The sequence below is a fragment of the Protopterus annectens genome, chromosome 5.part0, assembly GCF_019279795.1.
Source record: "Protopterus annectens isolate FY-2018-M chromosome 5.part0, PAN1.0, whole genome shotgun sequence".
NCBI lineage: Eukaryota > Metazoa > Chordata > Ceratodontiformes > Protopteridae > Protopterus > Protopterus annectens.
The window spans coordinates 369,592,856-369,615,009 of NC_056735.1; the positions used below are offsets into that span (position 1 = coordinate 369,592,856).

Genomic DNA, 22,154 nt, shown 5'->3' on the forward strand with positions numbered 1-22,154 from the left:
TTAAAACCTGCCTCTATGGAGCACTGGGATGAATGGCAGCTGGATGACATGGGATCACTAAGAAATCCAAAGACTGGACTGGCCAGTACAAAAACTATGGGAGCATGCAGCTGACAACAGCTTGTCCATGCTGGTCACTGGGTTTGTAGCCTTGTCCAGTACATAACTAGCTCAGAGGAGAAGACAATGGCATGGCAAATGACAACCTGGATTTAGACAACTGTATCCACAAAGCTGTATACAGCAAAGCAGTCTTATTGGGCACATGCGCTGGAGCACGAATGTGTGTACAGGGCAGCACCGCAGGAGTTTGGTGACATTAGGCTGCAGGGGCGTGCAGCACACAGGCAAGGGAAACCTTAACCACCTTCTATAGCTGCTTGGACGATGGTCTTTTTCTCAGCTCTCTTATGCATAAGGTATCATTACGCTAACTTCTGACAGGGATCAAGGATCCCCCCCAAAGGCTTTCAAAGGGTGCAAGAATCAGGAGGTGACAGAATGAATGAGGGATTGCCCTGCAGATGAGGGCTGATAATTAGCATGTGAACAGGCAAAATGTACATATAAAACATGAAAAGTTATAAAGATTATATGTTCCACATAACATACGATTTCTCTATTCTTACAACTACTTCCTCCACAGAAAGGCAATACCAAGCATGCATCAATCTTAAGAGTAGAAGGTAAAAAATAACACCAATCATATTCTTACCCCACCACCATCACCACTGCCCTCTTGTTTCTTACATGCTTGCAATTAATTTTTATTGTTTAATAAAATGGCACTTTTACAGTTACCCTCTCAAGACATCTGCAACAACTGGAAAGACCGCAGAAATACTTCACTAAAAGAATCACAGGCCTAAAGCAGATGCCCTATGCTGACTGTCTAAAAAAAAAACTCCAGCTATACTCTGTCACATATTGTCTACTCAGAGGCGATCTCTGCTTAACATACAAGGCCATGTCGAACCCAGAGCTGTTGGGACATGCTACACTTAAAGAAATCCCAATCCTTCAGAGCCACACGCACCAGGGATCTAACCCTTGTCATCACAATTAACAAAACATGCTCGAGGGATAGGTTCCTGACCCAGAGACTCCCCATACACGTCAAACAGAGCGCCTCTTTGGCCCTCTTCAAAAGGAACCTTGACGATTGGATGGGAGATAGGAAATTCACCCCGAGGATTACGTCAGTTGCCCTGCTAGACAAGGGTCCAGGGAAGTAAATATTGTGGGAAGAAATAGCCAGGGAATTGTTATGGCTAGGCTTGTATAGGCCCTAGTGCCGACAGCCTAGTACCAACCTATGAACAACTGCACAAATATACATCAACTGTACATTTAATTTCATCAAAAGTCATCAATGTTAATATTACCACTACTTGTAGGCTAAAATTTACTCTCCAATAATGTCCTCAACTGACCAAACCACTTTCCTATTTTATTTATTTATCTATACTTTGTTGACCTGGTTAGTCTCACTAGGCTAGTAGCCTCTTTTCAGGACAGGCCCGAGATGGTGTTTATACTACTAGGGGAAATTTGCCCAGGGCATCAGGGAAAGTACAGTTGTGTACCCTTACCATAAATGTAGATATTCGAGTGCATTCACTGTTGCAGTCATTATATTTGGGTAATCTGCTGGCAGGTTGCCCTCAGTCGGCCTGAATTCCAAAGTCTTGGGTCCTGCGTCGGTTGCTGTCTCCTCTTCTATGATGTCAGGTCGTCAGGGGTATAAAACATGCAGCCGACACCATTTTCTTTAGTTTTTCTTGCCCTCGATGTCAGGTGCCCCCAAAAAAGGTAGCCATAAAATATATATATATATATATATATATATATATATACACACACATGTAACAATATAAACTTTACTTTCATCGACAAGCAAATACACCACATAGGTTGTAGGAGATAGAGAAGGAAAGATAAACTGTAGAATGACGGGGATGGCGGGAGGGTAACCTGGACTGCAACAGTGAATACACTCGAACATCTACATTTATGGTAAGGGTACACAACTGTACTATGTGCTTCGTGTTTCACTGTTGCAGTCATTACATTTGGGTAGAATCCCAAAGCTATGGTTCGGTGGCTGGAGCTAAACAGCATTAGGTGTGGCTATAAGGCCCTGCAGCACTGCAATGGCAAAGCCTGCCCTGGACTTAGAGTAAAGAGGCAAATGGTTATGCTTTGTAAAGGTGGGAACAGAACTCCAGGTAGCAGCCTCTAGAATGTCTTTGATTGGTACTCCTCTGAGAAAGGCTGCCGAAGTAGCTGCAGCTCTGGTGGAATGAGACCTAATGCCCTTGGGCACAGGTTTACCATGGTGTAAGTAGCAGAAATGGATGCAGTGGCTTATCCACTTTGAAACTGTCTGCTTTGAGATAGCCTTTCCTTCTGATCCTGCAGCATATGACACTAGTAATTGCTCAGTTTTTCTTAGAGCTTTTGTCCTGCTCAAGTAGAATTTTAGCTGCCTGTGTACGTCCAAGGAATGCAGAATTCTCTCCCCTTTGTTCTGCGGATTTGGATAAAAAGTTGGCAGATGAATTGTTTGGTTAAGAGCCACACTGGAAACCACCTTAAGCATAAAAGTAGGATTTGTCCTTAGAGACACCCTATCTGGGTAAAATATGATAAAAGGCTCCACAGCCATGAGGGCCTGTAGCTCTGAAACTCTTCTTGCTGAAGTAATTGCTAGTAGCAGAGCTGTCCTCCATGATAAGAACTTTACATCAACAGTAGCGGCTGGTTCAAATGGAGGTAGGGTGAGCTTTTCCAACACATAATTGAGGTCCCATGCAGGTAATGGTGATCTTCTAAGGAGGCCTTAGGTTTTTGGCTCCTCTAAGATACTGCTTTAGTAAAGGATGAGAAAAGATTGGTGGCTCTGTATTGTAATGAGCTGAAATGGCAGAGGCATGGATTTTGATTGATGAGAAAGATAGGCCTTTGCCAAGCATCTCAGATAAGTATTGTAATATCTGAGGAATATGTGGTTCTGCTGTATCAGCTCCTTGTGCTTGATTCCAAGCACAGAATCTCTTCCATTTGTCAACATAAGATTTTCTAGTACTAGGCCTTCTGGCTTCCAAAATGACATCCATCACGGCTTTATTGAGAGGTGTCGTTCGTATGATTACATGATTAGCCATGCTGCCAGGTTCAGAGTTGACTGTGCAGGATCTGATTGTTTTGCTGGGACAGTAGTTGTGGTCTTTGAGGCAAGATCCAAGCTGGGTATTGAGACAAGTTCCTTAGGATTGGGTACCAGTATTGGCAGGGCCAGTCCAGGGCAATTAATATCATCTTTGGCTTCTCTTGTCTGACTTTTAGGAGGACCTTGGGTAGAAGAGGCAGAGGAAGAAAGGCGTAAACTGACAGGTTTTTCCAACTGAAGGATAGGGAGTCCACTTTCCATGCTTGTCTGCGATAAGTCCTTGTGCAGAATCTTTTCAATTGATAACTTTGAGGAGAGGCAAATAGATCTATGTCTGGGCTCCATCATTTCTCTGCTGAATACTTGTGGATTTAGTTTCCACTCGTGAGGATCCATTAGGTTTCTGCTTAAATCGCCTGCCAGAGTGTTCTGTTTTCCTGGCAGGAAATGAGCTTGAAGATTTATTTGGTAGGTCAAAGCTGTGTCTCACAGTGCCATGGCTAATCTGCAAAGGGGGTATGAGCGTGTGCCTCCTTGCTTGTTAATATGCCTCATGACTGTGGTGTTGTCCGTCTTTATCAGTAGTTGTCCTGGATGAAGTAAGTCCCTGAAGGCTGTTAGGGCATTTTGAACAGCTAGCATCTCTTTCTGGTTGATATGTAGATGCATTTGATTTGGTGTCCACATGCCCTGAATGCATCTTCCTGCCATGTGGGCCCCTCAGGCATAATCTGATGCGTCTACTGTTAAGGTTTGGCTGGCAGGGGGTAGAGTGCAGGGCCATCCCATGTTTTGGTGACAGGCCTTTGCCCACCATAGAAAATCCTGTTGCAGGCAGGGGATGAGAGGAATCATTGTTTCCAGACTGTGTGAATGTTGACACCACAAACGTTTTAGGTACCACTGAAGTTTCCTTGTATGCAGTCTTGCATATGGAATTAGTAGGATGCAGGATGCCATGAAGCCCAGAGTCAGCAGAATTTGTCTTGCAGAAGACTGGGTTTTTGTTGCCATCAGTTTGAAGTAAGTAGTCAGTTGCCTTTGTATGTCTGGTGTGAGGTAAGCCATCTGGGCAGTTGTATGCAAGCTTGCACCCAGGAATGTTATCTCTTGAGAGGGTACCAGTTGCAATTTCTTTTCATTTATTGTGTACCCTAGGCATGCTAGAAGCCTTTTCACAAATGCCAGGTGTCGTAGAAGAGTGTCCTTGTTCTCTGCTTGAATGAGACAATTGTCCAAGTAAGGATATACTTGAATACTTCTTTGTCTGCAAAATGCAATTACTGGTGCCAGGCACTTTGTAAAGACCCTGGGCGCAGTAGATAAGCCAAAGCACAGTGCAGAGAATTGGTAATGCATTAAGCCAGCCTTGAATCTGAGGTATCTTCTGCAAGACTGTCTTATTGGGACATGCAGGTATGCCTCTTTTAAGTCTAAAGTCACCAGCCAAGCATTCTTGCCCAGCATGGGCAGAAGCTGTTGCAAAGTGAGCATTTTGAATTTTGGAATGTCAAGGTATGTGTTCAAAATTGATAAATCCAGTATTGGCCACCAGGCCTTGTTCTTTCTGGGTACCAAGAACAGTCTTGAGTAAAAACCTTGTCCTTTTTCCTGTTCTGGTACTGTCTGAATGGCCCCCATATCCATGAGGGACGTAACCTGTTTCTGTGCCTCTGCCCATTGGGTTTTTGGCAGGTCTGGCCAACCATTTGTCACTGGAAGAGTGTGGAAATGGAATCTGTATCCCTGTGATACAATGTTCAGTACCCACTTGTCCTGGGTTATTACCTACCAATTTTGAGCAAAAAGTGCTAATTTTCCCCCTATGGGTGCTGCCAAAAGATAAGTGCTTTGTGTAGGCAGAGGGAAGTCATTGGGATTGCTTTCTGTAGGTTTGCACTTTATTTCCTCCAGATTTGGAGATGGATGCACCCCATTGCTTTGACCTGTATGAGTCTTGAGCCTGGTACCTGGAACCTTTAGAGGGCATCTGGATTTGCCCCTTTGAGCTCTGTCTGACACAGGAAAGGACCCATTTTTTGTAGGCCAGTGTCTACTGAATCTAGGTGGCTGCACTTGTAAGAAATCTTTAACAGTTTGCATAGACTTAGCTTTGTCTTCCATTTTCTTTAAAACCTCTTCTGCCCTAATACCAAATAGAGAATCATGCTTTAAAGGTGCATCTAGCAATTTAACTTTAACACGATAAGGCAAATTTTGTTCCTTTAACCAGGCATGTCTCCTAATGAAAGATCCAGTAACTGCGGCCCTGTAGGAGGCCTCTAAAGACTCAAAACCACATTGCAAAGTATGCTTTCCAACTTGTTCAGCTGCATGCAATAATTCCTGCAATTCCTTATTTTCTGCACATTCTGAAATCAACATCATTTTCTGTTTTAGCAATCCCATAACATGTTGTTGGTACTTAAGCATACGAAATTGACAGTTTAAGGCCCTGATTGCCAAGGTTGCAGATGTATAAACCTTTTTTCCCCATCTGTCCAGCGCCCTTGAATCTCTGTCGGAGGGGGTAGGGTTTTTTGCTGTTGAGGCCTTAACTCCCTTTGGACCCTGTGAAAAAGTTTCAGGATCAGCAGCAGGGTTTCTAAATAAAAATTGATGAGAGTCAGGGATCCTGTAAAACCTGTCAGGCTTACTGGGAGCCGGAGGTAGAGAGTCAGGGGTCAGGCTTGACTCCGAAAAAACATCATCCACAATGTCTAACACAGGGAGAATGGCTAAAGTCTTGACTCTCCCAGTGAAAATGCTCCCTCAAAGTATGCAAGGTTTCTCCAAATTAATAATCCTCAGGAGGAGATGCAGATGGAATAGACTCCTCAGCATCAGAATCCTCATAGGGAGGTAAAGATAATTCCTGATCAGAAGAGGAATCAGAAGAAATAGAAACCTGATCTGAAGATTCATAGTCAGTGTCTTGCCTAGGCCTCTTATCTGGAGGGGGATGGGTACCCCTGATCAAGGTAATAAGGTCTTCAGCCATTTTGATCATCTGTTTTTTAGGCATAGAGGCCTGTGCACATGGCTCAGGCATCATTTTTTTAGTTTTAGAAGGTGTCTTTGCCTTTGGTTTTGCAGCTTTCATCAGTTTGATATAAAAATGTTGAGGTCTGAATACACCCTCAGAAGCCAGTGCCTGCTCAGCAGCTCCGGACCCATACGAGGGACATACATCCGTCGGTCCAATACCTTGAGTAACTTGCGGCATGCCGGACTCCACATGAGTGTTGGTAGAGGCCTGCGACTCGAAGGTAGCGGGTATCAGGGGCTGCGAAAGTGCCTCACTGAGTACCGGCGAACTGGTGACTGGCATAGGAGAAGCTTCGTCATCGGTTTTGGTTCTTGACTGCCTTTCTCTGCCCTTTTCTTTGCGTTTTTTATGTACTCCAGTAGTCAGATTGCTATCTGATGACATTTCTAGGTAGTTAAATCTGTTTCCAAAATACTTAGATGCAAAAATATACAGACGCTTTATAGTGCGTTGGTTAAATCTAGCACAAAACCGACAGCCAGGCACGTTGTGATCAGGGCCTAGGCAAGGAATACAGTATAAATGGAAATCCTTATGAGGTATTTGCTTCCCACAAGTAATACAATTATTAACTTTTTCTGACATTGGTAAAAAGCAAGAAAAAAGTTTCCCTAATGGGATACTTAGCTATATTGAAGACTTCGGTTCTGAAACTCAAACGTGAATATTTCAGTAGTCGGCCGACCGGCACTTGCGAAATGCTTCTGCTTCGGGCACCGCACGGCAAGAAAGACTAAAGAAAATGGTGTCGGCTGCTTGTTTTATACCCCTTAGGACCTGACATCATGGAAGAGGAGACAGCAACTGACGCAGGACCCAAGACTTTGGAATTCAGGCCGACTGAGGGCAACCTGCCAGCAGATTACCCAAATGTAATGACTGCAACAGTGAAACACGAAGAACATCTTCTCCTACTCTTTTTGATAGGTGCCATGGGATCATTTACGTTCACCTGAACTACCGACCCCTCAAGGAGATGGAGCCTCACGTTAGCATTTCAGCCAAAGGATAGCATGCGATGGAATGCAGCATTCCCTTATGCTGCACTGTAGTGCCGGCAATAACTCTACCTGGTATGGGAATAAAACCACCATCTTTCTGCACCAAAAGCGAGGGTGCTACCTGTTACACCACTGACAATGCAGTTCAATTTCAAGCTCTAGTTTTCAACCCTCCTTTTACGTTCAAACTGCTTTTTTGATTAAGTTCAGTACTTGCTTCTGACATTGTCCTTCCAGTTTTAACAGCCTTAACTTCACACAATACTAATTTCATCCAACTACAGATCTCTAATGATTTCCTTAAGATGTGTTTTTACATGACAAATTCCACTACTGCTTTGTCACTCCATGTAGTGTGACCTTTACTGCAGTGTTACCAGTCGAATAACCTAAGACTGCAAATCAACTTTGCTTAGTATATGTTTTCTTGCATTAAAATCCTACATTGCGCTATAGACACAACAACAACATGAAACTAGTGATGGACATATTTGGCTCTATACTGTATCTGAATGCAAGCTATGCTCGGTGCTGCCAATCCATCCCTCCCACCTCCAGTTTCTCCATCTCCTGTCCTGGGATCGATCCTCTGAACTCATCACTCCAAAGAACAAGTCAAGAAGTGCTAAGATGGTTCATTTTAACAACTTAACGTTAAATATGCTCACATCTCTAAATGAAGCATAATGTGTTTTTCTGGACAACTCTTAAAAAAAATACATGCACATATAAGAAAGCCACTCATGTAAGTGTATATTAAATCATCAAAAAAATCCTCATCATCATAAAAATACAATAAGAAAAAGACTAACCTCTTTGGCTCTCTGTACAGCATCGCTTGGGGGATTCCTGATTTGTGGTGATGACTTTGTATTAATCTTGTCGTATAGCTGTCAAAAGAAATAATTAAATTTTATGTCATGTGAGAAGCAAGACCTGAATCCACTTTTGGTGACAAGATTTACCTGGAAAGCTCATCCTCATTTCAGAATCTGAACACAAGACAAAATGATCCTTGATAAAAGCGAATAGATGCTATATCTAAGACAAAAGGTTTTCAGGGCTCCAGCCTTTGTCACATAGAGAGTTGAAAGTCTATGACCCAGATGACCGGAGTGTGACTACTGGGACTCAGGTGTTAGAAGAGCTGGGCAGGGGAGAGTGGGAGTGATCAGCCAAATTGCTCCCTTGCAAGCAGTGACTTGCATGACAACATTGCTACAGGATAGAAGGACATGGGCATGGCTTTTCAATCCAACGACTATAGCCCTCTAGGCATGTGGTGTGGGAGCCCACACACCAGGGAAAGGTGCAGAACATCCCTGCAGTAATGCAGGTGCATGTATCAGCCACTACAGGGGTTGGAAGTTAACCACAACCCCCCCTTCTATAGTTCCTGAGGAAGGATAGGCTGACAAAGTGCAAACAATGGTGAGAAAGATAAAAATTAAAAAAAAAGTATAAAAGTGTCCCAAGTGAATAAAAAACATACTGGAAGCTAGCACATTATATATGTACTGACAGTTCAAACTACCACATGAGAATTTCCAATTAATTCAGAAGATACTTACCCGAGTAGCCGAGTACAGCTTTATATTGTTATACACAATACTATGACATTAGAATTAAACATTTAGAAGCAGTTGGATGTAGTACTCGCATAGCTGCAAACTTTAACACTGCACGAAAGGCAAGACAAACAGTGCAGAGATTACAGGAAACTGGTTAGCATACCACTTTAAGTACAGCCAGTGTAAGTAATTTATCTGTCACCTTCTTTAAGGAAGGAAAACATGGGCAAGCATCCTGATTTTAAGCAGAATTTAACAGAATAACAGAAGATGGAAATCAGTGCTGATTAAAGCAACAGTAGCAACTTGGAGTCTTACATGGAAGAGGATTCTTCCAAGAAATGCCAGAATTTTCAGTTTACTGAGGGACTGTTAACAGGTCATCACATAGGCCCCCATAGTCCTTTTTATGTCTCTAAAAGACATAGCTTACAGAAAGAAAACAAGTTCATTGGAAAAAGGTCAGAACAAACATAATGCCTCTATACAAAAATGAATGCTACAGATTACACAACAGTCTAACAAGAGTTATTTCGAATTCACACGTATCTCACTTCACTCCTTGTTCTTTGGATACTTCCTCCCCACTGACAGAATTTGCAATTATTTCTCACTATTTACTCCTTAGCCTTTGGATACCGCCTCTTCAGTGGCACTAATAGAATTTTCAGACAAAAATCATAAAATGAATCATGTTTAACAGGTGTGTCCTTGCATAAAAATGTTGAGCTATGCTACATCAAATATTTCAGACCTACCAAACTGTGTGGAAAACAGGTGATCAGTTGTATTGAATCATGCAGACTTAACAGAAAAAAAAAACTTTGACATAAATGGCTGCAAAAGCAAGCGGAGAGCTTTAGTCTGGGTGATTTTTTTTTAAAGTCACAAAAAAAAAAGTAAGTGACTATCACTACAGGGGAAAAATGTGCTTCTGAATGCACCTATATTTTGGTATTTAGCATCAATATGTATGCAGCAAAACGCACTTCGAGAAAAAGTGGACACGAGTAAAACAAAAACATATATTTCTCTGCACACAAGGATCTGCAGCTCCAAAACCTTTCTGACAAAAATTATGTTAACGATGACTTTTTTTTTTCAAGAAACAAACTTGCAGTCTAATACAAAAGCAGTTTGAAAGGTATGTGTGACGGCCTCTCTTTACCCCGGGCCAGTAATAAAGGAGTCTCAATCCTCACCAGTAACACTGGTGAGAGACGGTCACTAAGAACAGGAATAGATTTACACAGTATTTCAAATGCAGCTCGCTGCATCAAGCACAATTTTCCCCAAGAGCACACAGGGAACCCCCACCAGACCTGGGACTGGACTCTGCCTCTCCAGATCTCAAACAAGACTCACTTTGGAGCACTGTACCCCAGTTCCAAGTAGTTGACACACCCACACCTGGGTATTTGATTCTTTCTCACACACACACACACACACACACACACACACACACACACACACACACACACACACACACACACACACCTGGGAAAGGCTAGAACAGATTACTAACTGTACCCCTTCTGTCCAGACTATAAGGTAACTTATGCCTGCCACCAACCAACCACTCTCAGGCTCTTACAAGGGTATCCAATTATACCGAGTAAAATCAATACTAACATAAATGGTAGAGCGTAACCAAAGCAGCCAGGCTTTTCGGAATGGCCAGTGTGTCACTAAATAAGCACAAGTACTCTCAAAACTTTAAAAGTATTCTCTAAAGACCAGCCACAATGAAAGGTATAAAAATGTTTAATAATAAATAATAAAATAGAAAACATGAGAATACTAAATATCTAAGTACAATAAACATCAGAGTTTCAATCACAGGAGAAACAAAAATAACACAGCTGGACAGATTCAAACAGATGCAGAAAAACATTACTTAACTAATCTCACTGCATTTCCTGACTGTCTAAAGAATAACTGTTCCCTAGCTAACTTAATTAATCCAGCAAGGCAAGATTAGATGCTGAGATGCTTACTTCCACAAGGCGAGGTGATGAACTTCCAAGTAAGTGAACTGAACAACTGAACTAACTCAACTGACTCATAGATTTTTATATCAGGTTCCAATGAAAATAAAACAAAACAAGCTGCTGGGAGAGTTCCATCCTCTCAGTGCTGGTTAAAGAAGGCCATCACATTTGATCACCTGACTCTGCTACAATACATACTCAGAGCTTTGCTAAGATCAGTTGCAGTATTTGAAAATTATAGAATAATTTCAAAAACTTCTACTCTTCCCTTCCAGAATTCTTTGTTTAAACACATACATTTAATCAGTTACAATAATACTATTGATACATTTTCAACACAAGCATCTGTACAAGTCAGTATGATAGTCAAATAACACAAAATTATTTACAAAACTCCAGCTAACTATGCTGGCATATGTTACACATGCATTGCCCTATTCTCCCTTGCATAGATGGCAACACCTCACATCGTCACAGTATGATATGAAAATCTGCCAATCATAAAATTCAAATTCAAATGCAAGTAGGATGTATGAAGATGTCTGAAGAAAGGGGCCCTTTAAGGGACTGCTTTCTCAGTTCAGTACTAGGCCAACATTCTGCATTTCATTAGCTTGTAAAGAGTAGACATGCAGAAGAAAGCAACATACACATAGATCATAAAGTGTATGATCCACAGTGGAAGCCTTGTAGACTTGTTGACATATGATGCAATTTAACAGCCCACATAGGAAACTTCTGTCTGAAGCAGCAAGTGGACCTGGCAGTTTTCTTGTGTTTAACAGCATCTCTGATGAATCCACAGGCAAGCAAGATGGAAAAAACAGACTCTGTCTTCTTAGTGTTTGACTGGCCTATACTAATACCAGATAACCTACAATGATGGACTGTACCATTGGGACACAAACTCTCCTGGACTGCTGTGAAGCAATCAGGACACAAAACTGTACCAGCAAGCAAGGGATCAGACCACAAGGGAAAAGGTGCATATCTAAACATCCTTCTTCAATGTATACAAAACAGGTCTACTCTTCCTCTTCCCACCAGTTCCTTTTTTTCTTGTAGAAGGCAAAAATACAGAACAATGTCCTTCACATCAGGATAGAGGTTAATCACTAGTCTCCAGCAGTCAATTAATACCACCTTAAGACTTCCGCTTCTTAATCTGAAATAAAGACTGGGATCAGAACTGCAAATCAGAATGTCACTAGATTGATAAACCCTCTGGAATTGTGGGCCACCATTAGTTATATAATGTGGGTTCATAGCACATTCTGAAACTCAAGAATGCCCCCAGTGAAGTGCGGGGATGACCCTGCCCTCCCTCACATATTACGCCTGTTTAGATATTACATCATTGCTAAGAAGTAAACTGTCAGGATCGCAAACAGATTTACTGGGCAGGACATCAGATGTCAGAGTCCTGGCTGTAGAATGGATTACATATGTATGGGTCAAGTCTAAGGAATTTATGGGCTAAGTCAAGTGGCACATATGGCAGCATTCTCAGGGGCACTGCACAAGTCAGTATGGAAGACAAGGATATAATGAACACCTGGCTACAATCAGGGCTTTGTTTCCTCCTAAGGAGTGTTGATGTGAAAGGTGGAAACTGTGAGACTAGAATGAGGATTAAGTTAGCAAACACTAACTAGAAAAAGAAAGAGGTGTGGAATAGTACAAAGAATCTTAGCTTCTCCTCTTAAAATATCAGAGCAGAAAACAAATACCAAGGGCAGGAAACAGATCAGTGGCAAAAGAGACTCAAAGGTAATAACATGCACTTGGCTGAAAAAAAAACATAAAACTACTGGAGGCACAGCAGAATGTTGTAGAGGTTAGCATTGCTTCATAGCTCTTGATTTTTCCAGTTCAATTCCTGGCTATGATACCCTATGCATGTGGCCTAAATGTCCTCCATGTGTCTCCAGTGGCTTCATGAGATTTTATCAGCTGCTGAGGATTTTTTCCTACATTTCAAAGGCATGCATGCTGTAAGGTGAAATGGTGATTCTTTAAATTGCCTGTAGGTATAAGTGTGGCATGTAAGAGTCTGGACTGCAGCCTAGAGGGGCACAGCTCCCAAATGCAGCTAGAATTCATAATGCAAAGGTCACAGTAGGAATTCACAACAGCAAGAACACGCTAGTCATCACCAAAAGATTTCTGGCTGGGAATTAGATTAGAAAGGCAGTTATAAATTTAAACTACATTTTCGCAATCTTACAGAGTTCCACACAGCAGCTTAGAAAAATCAGAAAGGTCTTATGTATTTTCAAGGTTGGATGCATGCATGAAATACTGGTTAGGCAAAAAAGACACAGAATCATAGTGATTGCAGTCTACAGTCTATTCAGATGAACAGACAGCAGCTAACACACCAAAATGGATCAGTACTACAACAGGTTTGATTTTAAAGCATTTATATGGAACAGTGCATAAGGCCTCAAAAGAACCATTTGCCTTTACTTCTGGTCACACAAATGTTTGTCACAGAGTTGATTGAAAAGAAGTTGTAGAAATGAAGGCAAGAGATAAAGCAAACTCTGTGGTATAGAGGGAAAAGTCCTCACTACAACCTAGACAATTACAGTTCAGCTCTTGGTTTGGGCACAGAAACAAATGGACACAGGGTAGGATGGAAGTGAGAATGAGTGGCTGATGAGAGCCAGTTCAGCCTGGCGGACACAGAGTTGGTTTCATTCAGCCAATTGCAACCAAGCAAGCAGAGGCCTGCATGTCATTGAAAATGCCCAGGATTGGGGAAGTGGACTCAGCTCTCCCAGCCAATGATGGCAGCACTCAATATCATGTGGGTGGAAGCATGTACATGCATGTAGAAGGGTGTACAAGTCTTTGGTTTAATATCAAGAGCACAAAAATCTCAAATTCCTAATGCACTTTTGGTGGCAGAAATGCTCTACAGAACTGCATGTCTTAGGCAGCCACAAAAAGTGAGAAGTGTATTTTACAAGAAAACTTCTATTGGTTTATGCAGATACCTCACTGGAGCCACTTCAGACCTCAAAAGGGGTCTGATATTAGCAAGTCTGGGAATGGGTAGTTAGTAACTAATCATGCATATATGGAAAAAAAAACTTAGATGTTTCTGTGCAGAACAATGTCGACTACCATGGCAAATATCCTTGGGGCAGAAAAAATTACCAAAAGGTAGTATCCTGTAAATGCAAGTGCTGGCATCATAAGATAAAATTCTCAAGCTTTTCATTTAGAGTTCCACAAGACTCTAAGCACAATCCCTATATTCTGTCTCCTACAAGCCGTTAAGGGGTGATCTATAGCTGGCAAACAAGGCATCTACAGAACCCACTTTGATTGTCCTTTATATCCTCAAAACAAACATCACCAGAATTACTTATTCTAAAGACTAAAACCTTGCCTGTGATATAAACAGTACCTGTTGGACAGACAGGAATGTATCCCAGAGACAACACCTTCTCTGGAACAGGATCCCCATCCATGTGATGCAGAATTCCTCCATAACCCAATTCAAGTGTAAATTGGACAACTGGATGGAGAACAGGAAATTCATCCCTTGTTTGGCACCCATGTTTCTACTGGAAACAGGTAGCCTGTGAACAGTTCATCTCCCAGGCCCCTGTTTGTTAATATTTCATCTCCCAAGCCCCTGCCTACATGACCAAGGGTACAAGAACTAGTCAATGACTTGTGATTCATGGCTAGATTTAAAAAGGCACTCACTAGTGGTTATTAGCCTATTACACACTCATGAACCTAAAGTGTGACAGCAAGCCATTCAAGGACTCATTGTTTCCTGACATATCCAACATGCCCCCCCAAAGTAACAGCATGACTCTGTTTGGAGTCCAGCCATTCAAAACTTAATACAGTTAATCCAACTGTAAAAGGCACTCCAATTTAGAATAAGGTAGAGCTTCTCTAGACAACCTTGAGCTAAGGGATTAGCTCCAAGATGTGGTCTAGGTGGGCAACATCCAAAAGTCATCTGAAGTCTCAGGTAAGCCGCACAATGTCACTGTCAAATTTCATTTCCTTAAATTCTAGTGTAACCAATCGGTGCAGAGGGCATACTGCCTGGATAAAATCTGTGCAGATGTGGGAAGAATATACAAACTTCACCAAGACAGTAACTGATTATCAAGAATGAATCCCAGACCATGAAGCTGTGAGGCGCAGATATTGAAATACAACAGCCATGTTGACCTAAACTGATGACAAAGAAAACAGCCTTAGCCAACTTGCCTACAGCAATAAAGGTGCATCATACTTCATGAAAGTCTATTTAGGTGGCAATGTATAATCATTTTTTCAGCATTGGACCTATATGAAGACTAATGAAGAGACAATACTTTACCCAAGGTTTGGAATGTCAATAATGAATACAACTTGACTACATGGGACAAGCAATTTAATACCTACAAGACAGAGGAGGACAATGCCATCTTTATACATCTGCCAAAAGCAGTGGATGAGTATGTAGAACACTGGATCTTGCATTACCCTGGGTTCTGAATATCAACTTACAGTACTGCGAGACCTTGTGCTCCCTGTAATCAAAGGTTCTTGCATGGTCCTGCAGATGGAGATATGCGGTGTCACATGGCTTCTGCAGTAAGAGAGATAACTAGTTTACTATATTGTTTTTAAAGGAAAGGCAACAGAGAAAATAACAGCTATGAATTCAGAGACTCATAAGTGCGAGTCCTGGAACAGTGAGACTGGGCAAAAATGGGGGCTTACATATACGAAGTCTGAGATGCTAGATGCTATGTCTTTGAGTCTTCACTTTTCTCCAAAATAAGCCAATCTCCAAGTTAAAATAAATATAAGTTAGTGTGGGTAGGGTGGAGGTGTAGCGCCCATACTGGAGGATGCAAAAAAATACTTTATAGGAGAATATCGACTTAAGACATTTGCTGTTCTGAAGTGTCACAGTTTTTGTAATTTTGGGATTTGGCATTACGTCTTGGAATTACAACAAGCTGTTGGGGGGAGATCTATACCTGGCAAACAAGGCATCTTCAAACCCCACACCGATGGTCCTTCATATCCACAACAAAAACATCACCAGAATTACTCATTCTAAAAATTTAAACCTTGCCTGTGATATAAACAGGACCTGTTGGAGAGATGGGAATGCAACCCTGAGACAACACCTTGTTGCCTCTTCATCTACCAAACCATTATTTTTTTTACGAAGCACTGGGGGATAAGGACAACGATACCCCAACTCCTTACAAAATGAATTAATTAAAAAAAATCTCAGTGTTAGAAGTTTACAGTGGTAATGATAGTCAAGGAATTCTATCAATGTAACATTCTTGAGAACTATGCCAATGTAATGGCAATGTCCAGTATTCTTCATCAACACCAAGCCTTTAATCACATAATAGGAGACAGTGAAGTCAGGTTCTACACTGTGATTTATACTTAGCCAAGACCTTAATAAAGCAGTCTTTATTAAAGTGTCAGTGTAGCATTAAAGGAAAATCAAGACTCAGTTTCAAGTAAGTGGTCAACCTTTCTAAGGGAAGATGGCTTTGAGATGCAGTACTTCCAAACAGAGTACAGACAGTTGTGAGGGGTTATCATCTGCATAAAAAAAAAGACTTCAAAAAGTATGAAACGAAAGTGAGGTATGTTTAATAGTCTAGAATGTCAGCAGTCTAAGGTACGCCACATCATCCTCGATACTTCTCCAGAAGAAGAAAACAGAAATATGAAGAAAATGTTCAAGACGACATGTCTTTTATCAGTTTAAATGAAGGATTCTGTAGATCATCCAACTCATTCCACAGGGATGATTCGGAGGGTGATGAAGTGCAACCAGGACTGAAATCAAAGGAAAGATGCAAATATGACATGCTGGTTAGGAGATCCTTACTGTCAAAAGGGCATATTTAAAAACAGCTGGGGGTTGAAAGAGTACAACCAATATAAGGTAAGATGAGAGTGTACCAAGTGCAGAGTTTTGTCATGCACTCAGTCAAGTCTAATTGATATTGAAATGAAATCACTCATCCAAGGGTGGGCTCAGTAGCAGAGTGAAGGAGGAAAGTCAATGAGGCAGGCCTCGACTCTGTTGAGTCAGAAGATACCAAGCAATCTAGGGGAGCTATTTTCAGGCAAATAACTCAAAAAAGACAATATTCAAACATTATACAACTCCCTGGGGTCGAGTAAATTTAAAGACATGCAGGTAGGTGCCTGTTGTGGGTGCGCCTTTGTTGAAGGTCAGGCACTGGGCTGGCAACTCGACACCGTAAAATTTCACTGCCGGTTATTAGCGGACCAGAGTTCCACTGTGGCGACCCCTAACTGGGAAAAGCCAATAGACAGTAGTATACAACAGTAATCCAAGTCTCAAGTCAGTAACAATAATACTGAAACCCACAGCTTCCCAAAAAGCCAAGCACAGGCCACAGTCAGACAACAAAAAGGCTCAGTGACTAGGAGGATGACAAGCCTATGGTGGCTCTGTCATCTGAGCAAGATGTACATGGTGAAGGAACAGAGGCTGTCAAGTGGGTACTATGCACATCGAAGTGCAGCCAGGCCTACAGCTCTTAAGTCTCATCTCCTGACTCTTTACTCTGGGTAGACCTGCCCTTTTCGAGATGCACTTGAATTGATGACATGCTGACCATTCCTTGCATTCTCTTCCCATCATTCGGACTTTGATCAATGCAATCTTTGCAAGGCAAAAGAAACCAATGAAAGTCTCAATCAACGGCCAGACAACAAACTGTACCACAACGGAATATTGGCAACAATAGAAAATATTATGTGAAGGTACAAGTCAACAATCAACACATCCAGTTGTGATCCTGTTTGGGAATTGTGTCTTGAAATTTAGCATTTAATATGGTCAGAATGGTTTGTTGTTTTGGCATAAAATGTGGCTACATTGCTGCAAAGGTTGTTCTAGGAGGAAACTCTGAAAAAAGGGTTAGAAGGTACTAAACACTGCATGCCCTTTAACCATGGTGAAAAGAAATCAGCAGGGCAGTCATACCCCATGATCAAAGGATCTGAGAATTAAGAATGCAGATATAAAATAGTACCTGCAAGTTACAGAATGGAGATAATATCCTAAAACAAAATCCCCCAGTTATTTTTTTCTCCTCTTTTTCGATCCATATTTTCATCATTCCCTTAGTCTTTACTCAACACCCCCCATTCCAATCTTCAACACAGTAAGTGAAAGGCCTAAAAGGTATTGCTTTGCTATTCTTTTCCACCTCCATGTTAACAACTTAGTCTAACAAAAACATGCTCCAGTCAACAACCATCTATTGCATTGGGCAAGAGAATAAGTAGGAGTCTGAAATGAAAAAAAAAGATTAGAAACGAAACGCTCAAAATCAAATGTGTTTACTACACAGCTGTTATGCAGCTCTTAGAAGAATTATTTATCTTTCCTAAAGCAATCGAGAATGCATGTCTTTGTGCCAAATGAAACATCCAAATATCAGATTAATTACTGCACTAGACAAGACTAAACCACATGACAGTGACAAACACTGAGGAAATTGGGGAACACTTACAGAAACACTAGCAGAAATGATTTAAAAATCAAGGACTATGGATAAAAAAAAAAAAAAAAAAAAAAACAGGTGTTAAGTAGAGTTCAGGTAAAACATCTGTAATGCTTGCTAACATTAGTCTTATCCACCCTAACTGCAGTACCTAATGCAAAAGACTGAAGTGAAATTTGCACAACTGTGTACACACACTCATCCATTCTCGTTTTAAAATCAAAAGAAGATACTATACAACCACTGTGAAAAGGCACAATATACATGCACGCTGTACTAACATAACTTACAGGAATTTCTAAATGGTAAAATACACAAGGCAACCACATTTAAATGGTACTGGGTCACTCACCTTGGTACGGTCATATGCAGAAGTCGCTGACAGTTATGACTACACATTTAGGACACCTGTAATCAAGTGACGTATGCTGCCTAATAAAACTCATGCATCAGATTTTTTTTTAAATACTACAGGTGCCTTTCCTTCCTGCAAGATTATCATTTCAGTAGAAACAAGCGCACAGCTGCTGGTAATTAAAGCTATTTTTGCTCAATAATTTGAAGTTCAAATTCTTAACAAATAGAAGGAAGGTGGTTTGCAGTTTCAAGATGAATGCAATTACACAAAATGTACAGCAGCATAAAACCACAACTGCAGGCTGCTACCACCACATGTAACAATAAGACGCAGTCTAGTGGTTAAAGGGCAGACACACTTTGTCAATGCTTGCTTTCATCAAAATGACCTACAGTCCAAACAGTGGAGGATGTAAAGTAAGCAGATATTTAAAACACATTAAAAATGTTTAAAACTAAAGGAAACAAAGTGATCTAGGAAAACACTGTGAAACAAGACTCATTTACACCTCTAGTCAGTTGCAGCAGAAAGGCAAAGGTTTAGTTTAGCTACATATAAATTCACAATGTATAACTGAAGATATGCTATTACAAGCCTGACCATCATGTTTCATGGTAAAATGAATTTAAATTGCTAAAGGTCACTTTCACAGTTATCGTGAAATAAAGTTTAAAATATATTTCAATACCCAATGCTGTACCATAATGTTCCTATAACATGCTGAGAGGGCATCCATGTATTTGCCAAAGTGGAATGGAATTTCAAAAAAGAGAATAATCAATGTGAATAAACTGTATAAATGAACAAATTCATGTGCTAATTCAGGCACTTAACTGTACTTCCCAAATTAGCTACAAGACTGACAGAAAAGTAACAGTGCTCATAACCTCTCAACTGTCCAGCTTTGTGTCTCATATTTTTTGTCTATTCCTCATAAAATCTGTGTTTTTTTGGCACATCACTGAGGTTTGAAGTAAATAAACTCATATCCTTCAGAAAATACATAATAATTAACCTATTATTCAAGCAACATTCTAAGTTTATAGGAACAACTTTTAAAATCTGTCACTATTTTTGGGCCATTGTCCCCACATTATTTCTGGCTTTGTCCAGATTTCTTGTGCTGACAGGTTAGGACGTATAACATTGTTTTCAGTTAGCATTCTGAAATTCAATATTTGGTAAATACTATGAAAAAGTATCATGCTACAAACACAGTATTACTTAAATACTCCTCAAACAAAAAAAGAGCCACAATGAGCGCAAGTAAATACATTTTCTGAAATATTCACCTGAAAGCCAGACTATTATCTGCCATGACATGTCTAGTCTTTCTGCTGTCCACAAGGCCAAATTCAATACACAAGTTTGCAGTGGGCAATGCATTTTTCTCACTTAAAATTATACAATTCATACACACAAAGAAGTGCTACATAGGTGTGGGGTGGAAGTCGAATAAGAATGGCTTTCCCAGTTGTAGGTTAAAGATAAATATGAAATACAGGAAAAGCAGAACAGAGATCCCTTTGCAGCGTTCTGTAGCTCAACTGTGCATATATATGCAGACCGTAAGTAGTACCTAACCTACAGAAAGAAAAAAAAAACTCTCAGAAAGGCACTCAGGGCTGGGACTGCAAAGTAAGCAATATACTATCCCTCCCTGGGGGAAAAATAACAACAGTCACTGCCCCCAATGTACAAAAGTGTGTTTTACTACCCGCAAAGCACACTTAACTAAACTCAATGCATTCTCAGCAAAACTTGAAGAAATTCACAACACCTGGGGGAAGGCAGACAGGTGAATCCTCTGGTAGACTTTGGGCTGATAACGAAGTACTAGTCTGAATAAGTGTTGATTAATGAAAAAGGAATTGCAAAACAATTATTCTTAAGAAGTGATCTGTTAACATAGCCCAACCCTGAAAGGCTTGCACAGCAACACTACCATCTATGAATATAAAATGAAGAGAGCTAAAGTGTTTTCACAGAGAAAATAAAAACCTACAAACTGCACATGCAGAACAGCATTATGTTCTACTGGCTGTCTTCTATCATTCGCCATCAGCCCTAAATTAATTTCATGCTACAACGCTCACACAAACCTTTCTTTATCTTTAGGTCGCAAAGATATTACATGAGTAATGGGAAACCAGATGACAACAGCTGTGCTCAAACACACAGCTCCAACTAAGGACTGGAGCAGCTTATATATGGATAACAAATGCAACATGAACAAGAAATTCAACTTTTAAGCTGTTTTCCGTGCTTTGGGAAGGAAACTCAAAATATAATGCAGTTGCCATTAACATATATAACAAAGGTCATCATCTGTTGCATTACAATACTAACACATACTTACATTAAAGCAGCACCTGTTAGACCATCAAAATATGCATAAAGCCGTATATCTGTAGCATCATTAATATGCATACATGTTCATAAAGCAGTAATTGTATAATTCACACACACACAGGGTCATATACCTGGTTTTGCTCTACTATGCTGTCCTTTAAAACACACAGCCTATCCTATTTGGTCAACTAAAAAAATGTCTGCAGGGGTCTACTACTGTAATATAACAAACAGTACAAGTACATTATTCAAACTCCCTTTTTCTTTAAAATGTTCAAAACAAATTATGGATTTCATGGAAACTACATAAAGAGTGGACTGATATGAAGAGCTGCCCTTGACAATAACAATGTTAATATTCACATGTAAATTATCTTCTGTAAAAAGAGGGTAAAACCGCCATGAGAAAAACAACAGCTGGGAAAATTTCACATGGACACTAATCAAGGTTAGGAAGTGATGACTTCAGCACAACTCATTTATTAAACTGTCTCCAAAGTTATGAAAGAAAGCTAATGAAAAAAATCCAAATACATTAACATATGTTACAGCTAAATCATAAAATGGGTGCAATTTAAAGAAAAAAACCTTTTCACATAGTCCAGATCAAAAGAAACAAAATGAGGTTACCTGCACATAACTTTTATGGATTGCACTTGTGCAGCAGTAAAAGGAAGTAAACCTTTGTGGGGGGAGTATGCTTGTTAAACAGTAACAGAAGCTAAAATGATTAAACTTTTCAACAGCAATATGTGCAGAAAACCACACACCACGCAAAAACTGGTACAAAAAGTTTGGTTAAACTTAGAATTAATGAATATGTCCAAGACCTTAATTTACTTAATGGTAAACAAAGGGCCTTTAGATTCTGTGTTTTGTATATTCCGCAGTTAGCTAGATGTGGATTCAAAAAGTTAGCCTTAAACAAGTTCACGCTAGTGTGACTGTCAAATTTAACACATAGCAACACTTAATTTCTTAAAATTTGATCACTAAGCAACTTGTTTAATTGTTCTCATATTTTGATAGTGATGTTACACTGATTATGCATTTAAATGCAGTAATTTAGAACTTTTTAGTATATCTCAAAAGGTCTGCTGTTGAGACACCATAGGCAAG

At 40.4% G+C, this 22,154-nt stretch overlaps 1 protein-coding gene across 7 annotated transcripts in view; it reads right to left on the reverse strand.

Moving 5' to 3' along the window:
* Positions 1-22,154, reverse strand: part of CASK (calcium/calmodulin dependent serine protein kinase) — a 4,132,188-nt gene that overhangs the window by 726,108 nt on the left and 3,383,926 nt on the right. For all 7 annotated transcript variants that reach the window (XM_044072334.1, XM_044072332.1, XM_044072333.1 and 4 more), the window contains one exon: positions 8,035-8,112. In XM_044072334.1, coding sequence (XP_043928269.1) covers positions 8,035-8,112 — 78 coding nt within the window. The remainder of the gene's footprint in view (positions 1-8,034; positions 8,113-22,154) is intronic.